Source organism: Lissotriton vulgaris, chromosome 8, assembly GCF_964263255.1.
Source record: "Lissotriton vulgaris chromosome 8, aLisVul1.2, whole genome shotgun sequence".
Lineage (NCBI taxonomy): Eukaryota > Metazoa > Chordata > Amphibia > Caudata > Salamandridae > Lissotriton > Lissotriton vulgaris.
In genome coordinates this window covers 196,429,230-196,440,457 of record NC_141696.1, presented here as the reverse complement: position 1 = coordinate 196,440,457, position 11,228 = coordinate 196,429,230, and the positions used below count along the sequence as shown (strand labels likewise).

The 11,228-nt window shown below is 42.4% G+C and overlaps 1 protein-coding gene across 1 annotated transcript in view; it reads right to left on the bottom strand.

Moving 5' to 3' along the window:
- Nucleotides 1-4,562: 4,562 nt before the first annotated feature.
- The window catches only part of HIKESHI (heat shock protein nuclear import factor hikeshi), a 127,189-nt gene continuing 120,523 nt past the window's right edge, over nt 4,563-11,228 (bottom strand). Inside the window, exon 5 of the mRNA XM_086933974.1 lies at nt 4,563-7,063. Within this exon, the coding sequence (XP_086790100.1) occupies nt 7,009-7,063 (55 nt within the window). The 3' untranslated portion in view covers nt 4,563-7,008. The remainder of the gene's footprint in view (nt 7,064-11,228) is intronic.

Here is an 11,228-nt window from a genome sequence, read left to right as displayed (position 1 = left end):
ATTCCCTGGGTACTTGGGGGAGACTGGAATGCTGTACTAGACCTGGGCCTGGATAGATAGATCACCCCCCACCCCCCCCCCCCATTCCCCCTTAGGCGACGGGAGCCACAAAATTGACTGATTTGTTCACGGCATGTGGTGACAGATGGGGGTTGGCGGATGCCTGGCGCAAGCTACACCCAGCACATAAAGAGTACTCCTTTTACTCCCCCAGTGCATAATTTACACTCCCGAATTGATCGCTTCATGTGCTCCCGTACTTTAATTACGAAGGTGGGGGATTCAGAGTACTTGGCAAAAACTTTCTCCGATCACAGACCCTTGACGATTACTCTTCTCTGGGGCAGAGTACCGACCCTGGTGCCTACCTGGAGGCTCAACCCACTCCTCCTGGAGGATGGCCCCTTCCGGACATCTCTGTCAGACACTCTAACAAATTATCTCGAGGAAAATTGCGATTCCGCCTCCTCTAATTTGGTGGTGTGGGACGCCATGAAAGTTGTGGTACGGGGAGCGGCGATAGGCCAGCTGGTAGGAGCCAGACAGGAGATACACAAAAAACTGAGGTGGAGGACCGTTTGGGGGTGCTTGAACGGGAGGCGAGAGTGTATCCAGGGAAAAAGAGGGAACTACAGGAAGGATACATTGATCACGCGGAGGTATTGGAAACACTACGGACTATTGATTATAGCGCATACCTGCGTCGGCAGCACGCGGAAGCGGATAGATCTGGCACTCTGTTGGCCCGTCTGGTACGGGACCGACCAGACCCGCCGGCTTTCACCCAAATATACAACACGTCGGCCACCCTCGTCCACACACAATCGAGATTAATCTGGCATTCATCCCATGACCATTTGAAAGCATTATATGCTTCCCCTGGCCTGGAAGACCCAGCACTGGTAACTGAGTTCCTGAGCGGCCTTCCCTTCCCTGTCCTAATGGCCGACACACAAAAGGAGATAGAGAGCCCCATCACAAGGCATGAGATACGTGCTGCTATCAAGCATCTCAACCGCAACAAGACGCCGGGTATGGACGGGCTCCCCGTGGAGTTTTACTCAACCTATGCGGAGACCCTAACGCCAGTCCTGGAAAAAATCTATAGGACGGCGTTGGAAGAAGGGCATTTACCAATATCGACAATGCAGGCCTAAAGCAGGCAGGGATACACTGGAGATGGCAAACTATAGACCTTTGTCTATGGTCTCCACAGAATATAAGATCCTGAGCAAGGCCATAGCCCTGCACATACAATCCCACCTTCCTGCCCTTGTACATCAGGATCAGTGTGGATTCCTCCCAGGGCGTAGTACATCTCTGAATACGCGAAGGCTACATGCGCTGATGACTACTTCACCGCAGGAACTGACTCAAGTGGGTTGCATAGCACTGGACTTGGAGCAAGCATTTGACTCCCTGTCGTGGACCTTAATGTTTGAAGCCCTGAAACGCTTTGGCTTCTCGGAACCTTTGCTGAGATGGATCCGTTTGTTACACAGACCCCATGGCTCGAGCGCGTACGGGACGATACGTTTTGGCGTGCTACCCAGTGTACAGGGGTACCAGACAAGGCTGCCCCCTGTCCCCAATTTTATTTGTCCTGGCCCTAGAACCCCTGGCTATTGCCCTTCGTACTCATAGGGATCGGATGGGCATCCCGATTAAGGAGGCACACCACTTGATATCAGTCTATGCGGACGATATTCTGTTATGTCTCTGTGATCTGGATGCGGATCACACTGTACTTTACGAAATTTTTTGTCGGTTCAAGGTGTCGTCAGGTCTGGCCATTAACCCCGAAAAATCGACTGGCTTTTATTTTCGGAAAGCGCTGCACCCCCCTTCGATACGTTTTGGAGCACATCGGATCCTGGTGGCACAGACCACCTTTAAATACCTAGGAATTCAGGTGTACAGGACACCGGAGGACCAAAAGATGGAAATATAAAACGGGCTATTACCGGACTCCGCAGTAGTGTTGGATTCTGGACCTCATTACCCCTGTCTGTCATGGGTCGCATTGAGATATCCAAGATGGTTATGCTCCCTCGCTTATTATATTATTTTGTAAATTTGCCTGTGCTTCTCCCTCAACATATTTTTAATACACTAAACACCATACTGGTTAGCCTCATCGGGAGAACCGGTCGGAGACGCATCAGTCTCCGTAAACTCCAGCTGGGGACCAGAGCGGGAGGCCTGGGAGTCCCGGATTTCCGCGGATACTACTACGCCAGCCAGCTTCAGTGGCTTTCCTACTGGGTCGCTGGCAGAAACTTGCACGAGATTGACCTCACACTGGACCGGCTGGACCTCCATAACTTGCTGTTGCCGAGGAGTCTGCTTCCTCAGGACTGTCACCCACTTTTGCATACGGCCTTGATATGCTGGAGAAAGGCTCTGTCATGTACCGCATCGGTGACACCGTATGCAGAGAATATTCCCTTGCTAGGTATCCCAACACCACAAGGTAGGTTCACACGGCTTACACTACGCCATTGGGCGGAGACGGGGATAGAGGAGATCGGGGCTTTCTTTGGAGACCAGGTCCTGCTGGATCACGATGCCTTTGTACAGACCACGGGGGCTCCTCCCAGATTATATTTATTACACGCTACAGTGACTCACTATATTCGGAACGACTGGACGCCCCAACGACTTAAACCTTTCCAACACGAATTGGTGCATCTGATGTATCACATGGGGACGGGAGGACACTTGTGCGCTGCTTATACATAGGGGTCCGGAACACGCAGCAATTTCACTCCCTACACTTAGGGACACCTGGGCACAGGACAGGGAAGCGGAACTAACTGATAAAGCTTGGCAGATTATACTTGAGTACCCTAAACGCGTATCACGTAACGTTAAATTTAAATTTATTCAGCATATTTAACTCCTAAGAGGATCCACCAAATGTTCCCAGACTCCCTCCACTGTTGCCCGCTCTGTGGGGAAGACGAGGCGGGCTTTATTCACATGCTGTGGTCTTTCCTGCGACTGCGGGGATATTGGGCGGAGATATGCCGAACACTACACAGGATTACACACATGCAGATACAGGAAGAGGCCCTATATTGTCTAGTGGGATTCTGCAAGCTTTCTAAAACAATGAAGGCTAAACTGAGATTTATAGACCTGGCTCTTCTTCTGGCAGTTAGGGTATTGACGATGAGATGGAAATCCCCCAGGGCCCCTAGTGCAGCGGTGTGGCAGAGGGATGTAGTGAAATGGGGTCAGGCGGAGGGTGCAGTCCTTAGAAGGGAGGAGGAGAGGGGGCAACGGAAGCGTCCCATAGCAATGGATTGGGAGGTTATGTTGTTGGAACTAGACGGGTTAGATCTATTGCTGTCCCAGGAAGATAGACCGCAAGGTACACACTGAGTGTAGAACTCCAGGAGTGGGCGATACTGGGGCACGAGTTGGTGCGCATGATAAACCACTAGTACCGCAGTATAATAGTCTGTAATAAGTGCCAGGAGGGAGACCTCGAGAGGCGATTACAGCGACCAGGAGAGGGGAGGGTACAGGGAGGGAATAGTTGGGGTGGGGGTTGGGGGGGTTGAAATGTTTTTCAGTTATTTGCGAAGACAATGGATAAACATTGCAGATTCCCCGTGTGGGGGAGTAACATGTAGTATATAAGGAAGGACTGAAATGTCTTTGTGTAGATACTGTTACCTGATGAAGCGCTGAAAAAACAGTCATTCCCATTGTCAACTGTTGGGGAGAAAAGAAAAAGACGCAACTGATGAATGTATGGGATATCTTGCAAATTCTTTGTTCCTTATGTGCAGTCAAGAATAAAGAATAAAAAAAAAAACTGGTCTAAAACCAAGTGACTAATTGGCTGGTTTAGAATCTGTGAGAGGGTGCTCTTGCAACGGTGATGGAGTACGCTTGCTGCGAAACTGAATGTCTGCCTACCTTATTTACACTTAGGTAGATCTGAAGTATGGCAGTGAGTAAATACCATCCTCAAAACTCTAAATCAGAATCCAAGTCTCCCTGGCTTTAAAACAAAAAAAAAAGCCCAAAAAATGCATTGAAACATTTCTTTCTGGAAAGGGATGCTTCCCTTTACAGAAAGTGTTTTAGGATCCTAAACTCAGGCTGGGAGATATTAGAACATAAGAAAATGACTGAAAATCCATGATGAAGAACCCCCAGACCAGGTTTGGGAGATAAATGGATTCTCAGACACCTATTGGTCACTTATTTTTGCCCGGCCAGTTCTGCTTCCTGGGGAGAAACTAAGTAGTACAGTGAAAGTTGCACCTTTATCAATTTCAAGTCCTGACAAAGCACGTGTCTCATAACTCGATCTAGTTCTTCCCTGGCCTGTAGTGCTGCCATACATACTCAATGAATAATTACCAGAATGGCATTTTTGAGGTTTTACTTGGGATCTAAATGGGAAAAGGTGTACATTCCCTAGTGAATGAGTGCATACTGAGACTTTTTGCTTGTGCCTTAATCGCATTGTGAATCCCTTGGTAATGTGTTAATGAACAGTTTACTATGAGGAATTGTTGGTAATGAACATGGAGACAATTCAATTTTGAGGAAAAACAGACTTTATTTTGCAAAGACAAAAAATATAAAATACAAAAAGACTTTGTGCAGAAATGGAAAAGCAACTAAAGGCTATAAATTCTATAGTTTCAAAAGTTATAGGCGGTTATTTGGGAATTCACGTATATTGTTTCAATTCCATGCCATTCACAAAATGCCAAAAACCAAAAATGCACACTTAAAATTCTAGTGTAATCTATCAAATTACATCTTCCTGAAAATACACAGATGGTTTAAAACGAGAGAGAGAGAGAACTTAAGTGTAAAAGTATACAGGAGTAGATCATTAGGTTTTCCCTAAGCGTATTTATTTATGTATTATTAATCATTGTGTACTCACTTTTACTACTTTATTCATATAGACTATATTAGTTAAACCTCTGTCCATAGAGAAAAGACAAATCTTTCATCGGAAAATAAACATCTTGGTTGCCTGCAGGACTTTCTCAATACTTGAAAAAAAATGCAGCAACATCTTGTCAAAGGTGAAATGATGTCATGACACACATACAGTGAGATAACAATTAAATCATGCATCATAAAGAAACCGATAATATAGGGGTTCATTTTAGGTTCTGAGCTCTGTGATTATGTTATACATGAGTAGCAGAGGATATTACATGCCTCAAAAGCATTGCCTTATATTTTTCAATGACAGATCAGCATGAACACCGTCCTTGGTCTCAACTCGTTGCCAAACAATGATTTTGCCTGAAGTGTCTCAAATGGACAATTTGTGCATGCTTTATACCATATTGTGCTATGTCTACTGGAGGTATGCATAAGGTCAAGGAGTGCATCATTAGCTTATTCATAACAATGATTACTGATAATCTTATCTGAATAAATATTTATTTCTGTTCATCACTGGGGATAGTGGGAAAAATTGCAGATTACCATCATATAAATCATGAGCACTTTCGATAATCCTTCAAATGCCAAGTAGAAGCCGAAAAGGATGTGAAAACTGTGAACTGTGCCCATTTATTCCCTCTTAATCACAGGTAAGTTCCGATTTTAAACTTGCCCTGCTATACATCTGAAGGAATTTATTGAAGATCTGCTTTAATTTGGAGAGTTGAGGATTTCTACAAGGTGCATTCAAATTAGTTTATTGATATATGTATAACAGCCTAAACATTTGATATATGTACAGACACACACACACACTTTTTTTAACATAAGAGGTTTTGCAGTCTATGCTAGTCCATATAGGACTCTGAATTCATGAACCTCTTTGATTTCAATATTTGCATGTCATTAGTGTCTCTGGTTTTTTGTAATATCAACAGAAATAAGATAATGAGAATCACTCAAGAGAAGATACTAAAAAACCCAGCTAATGGGGTCTAATTCGTCCACTGAATGCAAATGTTTTTCTTAGGTTTAAAAGAGAAATACTCTCAAAATGCTACCCGACTCTGTGAAGGTCGCTCAAAGAAACAGCAAAAAAAATTCTTAGATTATGTACGGTTAGATCTTCTGCCAATGATATCAATCTTTATATTTACAGGAGTGCCCGGTAGCAAGGGCCTTGATCACAGGCATGGCTTTGACATGTGTAAAGAGTACCACAGCGCACCAAGAGACGGAAACCTTTCTTTTCCTGTAAAATCATACTGCAGGAAATATTCTACTGACAAACAAAAAGGCCTAGAAAGATTCGGTTCCAATGCTATAGCCTTTAAAATGGCGTATGGGAGCCCACATAAATAGTTGTGTACAGATCGAATTTGAAGAGTCAAGTTTCAGGAGACCACATTAACATAGTATAGTTATGAAATCTTGACAGCAACAACGCTAAAACTAATTAAACAGAAGCTTTAACACCACCACTAATGTGGACCACCTTGCTGTACGGTTTCCACTGAATCCAAAAGAAAAAAACAATAAAGTTGTGAACAGAGTAACTAAGTGAAGGGACGTCTATCTCCATCTCTGAAGCAGGAAAAGCATACTCCTATGCTAAGGAAGTTATAATATATTTCAAAAGTGCCTGGAAAAAACACTAGTTGTAGTGCGTGTCGTATGGCTATCTCACTCACTTAAAGGACACTCTGTTTATGATGCAAACAGGATACGTTTATGGCTCGAAGTCCAGGAGTATTCAGAACTAAAGAGTTTGGACAATCGGTTCAAATGTGTACGTCCCTCATTTCAGAATGACATTTCTCAAATATCTGGAATTGAAACAATATAATTACAGAAAGGCATGGGGAAAACCTTAAAACAGGTTAAATGTGTTCTCCATTGTAAAAAAATGTCTTATTGGAAAAAACATATACTGTTGTTACATACGTGATATTAAATACTTTTTTATTACCTTATTGACTTCACTGAAATAATAATTCAAACTGGACTAATTTCTCAGTAATTTTACCACACAAGTGTCATTTTGAAAACCAAAGCATATAGCAGCTCTCCTGGAGTTCATGTTTTCCAAAAGTGCGGGTTCTGAGTCATTCTTCTTTGAAAGTTTTCATACCTAGAAAACAACAAATGTATTATTGGTATGCACTATATTCATGTATTACAGTCCTTGAATGTGTTGCATGGTAGTAGATGTAAATAACTGTTTTGCTCTGTTAAGCAAAATATATTTTCACGCACTGTCGCACGTTCAATGAGGTTCTTATTAATTAAAGAAGCAATCAAACGAACAATCATAATTAACAGTGAAACATGTTGCATTAGGAGGAGGACAATCTATGTGAACACGTGCAGCTTACAAGTATTTCACGGCAAAAATCAAATCCCGATGGAAGCCCAGGAAATCAGACTAGCAAAGTAAAGATAAAAACACAACAGCTATAAAACTGTAGGTAAAGGCATGTGCCCCCCCCCCCCCCGAATCTGAAATCAAAGTCAGAAGTGAGGAGCGTGTGGGAATGGCAATGCCACGGTTTCAACATAACGTATGGAAACCACTCTAACACAGGCAAGAAGATTCCTTTTTCTAGTGCAACATCGCTTTAGCAGTCGTGTGTTGTGAATGGAGTTAGCAAGATTTAAACTGTGAAATGAGGACTGGGTGCACGGAATTGAAGCCAGAAGGGTCAGATTCGTCCTAGCATCATGATATTTCTTGCAAATATAGCCAAGATGCCAGCAATTAGTAAGTGAAGCTTGCAAACACCACATGAGCCATTAGTGTGCTTGAGTTAATGCTGAAGTGTGGTATAATCAGTGACCATACTATACTGGTGTCTAAGTGACTCCACACCCGGCGCCCATCATAAAAGTAATAATAAGTAACAGAAAGAGCACAAATTGAAAAAAAAAATTCTGAAATGCAGCATTTAGAGAGAGAGACGCTGTTGACAAAAACTTGCGTTGAAAAATGCTGCTACCATTCCTTTCCCCAAACTTAACTCTCCATGCGAAGGGTATCTTGAATGCAGTTCTTCATGAGTAGCCACTTTCAGAATCTTCTGGAAGTGGGTTAGGTATGCTATTATAGAGGTCACTGGTAGGGCCAAAGCACCGCAATAGGTACGTCTCAAAGAGAGGAGGCCACTCTATCTAAAAATGCATTAAGTATCATTTAAAGTTAACAAAATTGAAGGTAGTTGCTATGTGGCAATCCATCAGGGGGTCTACAGAGGAATATAGCAGCAATTGCTGTAAAAATAATTTCATCCAAAATTATTTCTTTGATTTCTGGTCTTTTACAAAGATGCAAACATTATGGAATAGTTCAAAATAGTATGCAAGCATATCTTTGGGCATAATAACAAGCGGCCGGCAGGTGTAGGACATGGCCCGTTATTGTGAGGCGAATACACCTACCCCACAACACTGTTCATGGTTTACCTGTCACTAAAATGAATCTTGTGTCCTAGCGCAGCAATTAAGGCAAACACATCTTAACCTGTAACACAGAAATACAAGTTCCACAGTGAACACTTAGTTCATGTGCGTAAAGTAAATACTCTACAGTAGAAGTCCAGGAGAAAGGGGATGGCTGAAGGGTAATTCAGCGATGGAGAGTACGGAGGAAAAATCTGACGCAACTAATGTAAATGACTATGTAGTGCATAAAGGAGTAACAGCCTGGTTCAGTTGTAAAGCGCTCTGATGTCCTTGGGCCAGGCTCGAAGTGTAAAAAGTCTACATACAAAACAAAAATGACTAGATGTAACCTAGTGGTAGTTATATTTTCCACCCCACAAGGGTTAAAGTTTGAGATAGCACAGCCAGTTTTAATTTCCGTAGCCTGTGCTCTCTGGACAGGTGATCAGGAAAATGAACTATTTTGCAGACTAGATCGGGAGCACACGATGGCAAAGAATCTCAAAATACCCCAAAACCCTGCATGAGCAGATGTCTGGTGTTGCATACAGTGTTCGTTTGAGTATCTTCTGGGCTACTGGGGTGTACATAAACCACTTCGGAACAAATGGGCTTGCTATCACTGAACTTACACTGTCCGACTCCTCTGGATACCCCTTAAGTGATCTCTGGACATTTCAAACAGAGCTGGAATTATTACACCGGCAGCAAACATAGAAACATAGTCTTTTAGACCTTGACATTTCTTCCCAGATACAAAAAGTCAGCGGTTTTATGTTAGCGATTTTGAACAAAATGTAGGGCACAGAGAATCATTAGAGTTGCACTTTAATCATCATATTAGGTTGATATAGTTTTCTTCAATAAAGTTAAGTTTGTGTTAAGTTTAATGAATGATTGTAAATAGAATTGTTTATAAATACTATAAAAATATAAAATGAAAAGGCCAAAAACTCATCAACACCTTAAGGAGGCTACATACCATAAAGAGGGAATAAGAGGGAGAAATGGAAAAGGAAGGAATGGGTGGCATAACAATGGTGGTCTAAATACAAGTGGAAAATCTAAATTCTATTAACTAGTTCCTACCTTGCAATTAACGTACAATTTAAAATTGTTGATAATGTGCCACAAAGACTATACATGGCATTCTGATTTGAATAGGACTGAATATAGAAGGTGTGTTTGTGCTTGAATATATTGTAAATTGCAGAATTTTAAACAACTTCTATTTGAAGAATCAACAAGGCCAAGTAAGCACTCCGTTATTTGATCAGAGTGCCATCAACTGTCATCCTCACTTTTCTTGGGATTGTCCAAATTGTTGTACCAGCACTACCTGTTACTTATCTCAGGTGGGCATGAGGTATGTTTCTGAATAAGAGACATGGCATTTGCAATGTAATAAGTCTCGCATTTGCAAGAGTTTGAGCTATTTTTATTGTAAATGACATTGCCTTTTATTTATGTTTTGGTTTTTGAAACATAAATAAAAGCCATTGTCATTTACAATGCCAATAGGTCAAACTTGCGTAAATGCGAGACCTATTGCACTGCAAATGCTTGTTGTTACCAAAATGCCCTTTCTACAGCGCATACTGGCTCTTCTAACATTACTCACAAAAACAAACAAGTACAGTTAAAGCACGAGATGGCTTCATGTTACCAAAAGCACAATGCTCCAGCACTGGAATTATAATCAACATAGTGGCAGAACTTAAATTCCAATGGCAGGAGTCAGGAGGCCTCAGAAGGAACATATTAACCTGTAATAATGTGCTAGAATCTGTTGGAGGAATATGGTTAAAGACCAGTGTGCACCCTGATGAGAGGCATTTGAGTCTAGGACTGTATCTCCTATGAATGAGCAGTGCGGACCCTGGCTAACAGTGTTAAATCATTCAGTTTTGCCATCTGCACTAGTCCTGTTATCATCAGCGCTATTCTTATTGTGGTCATCGGCACTAGCCTCGTTGCCATTGGCACTAGTCTCGTCATCGGCACTAGCCTCGTTGCCATCACCACTAGTCACGTTATCATTAGCGCTATTTTCGTTGTGGTCATTAGTGTTGTCATCAGCACTGGTCTCATTTTTGTCATCAGCGCTATTCTCACTGTTCTCGTTAGCACTAGTCCCACTGTTATCATCAGAGCTATAGTCCTTGTTATTATCAGTGGTATTCTCATTGTTGTCATGAGCACTAGTCCCATTGTTATCATCAGAGCTATTTTCATTGTTATCACCACCACTACTCAGGGCTATTCTCATTGTTGTCATGGGCACTAGTCCCATGGTTATCAGTGCTATTCTCATTGCTGTCATGAGCAATAGTCCCATTGTTATCCGCCATCCCTTTGTACAGTTCTGTAAATTTCTGCACCTTGGACTTTGTTTGTACACCTCTGTATATCTTGTAAAGCGCTCTGATACCCTCACGGGTCAAGTTTGCGCTCTAAAAAAAACACTAAAATTAAAATAAATCAGTTCTATTCTCTTTGTTGGCATCAACACTAGTCCTATTGTTATCATCAGCGCTATTCTCATTGTTGTCATGGGCACTAGTCCCATTGGAATCATCAGTGCTATTCTCATTGTTGGCATCGGCACTAGTCCCATTGTTATCATCAGTGCTATTCTCATTGTTGGCAGCGGCTCTAGTTCCATTGTTATCATCTGTGCTATTCTCATTGTTGGCATCGGCACTAGTCCCATTGTTTTCATCAGCGCTATTCTCATTGTTGGAATTGGCACTAGTCCCATTGTGATCATCTGTGCTATTCTCATTGTTGGCATCGGCACTAGTCCCATTGTTTTCTTCAGCGCTATTCTCATTGTTGGAATTGGCACTAGTCCCATT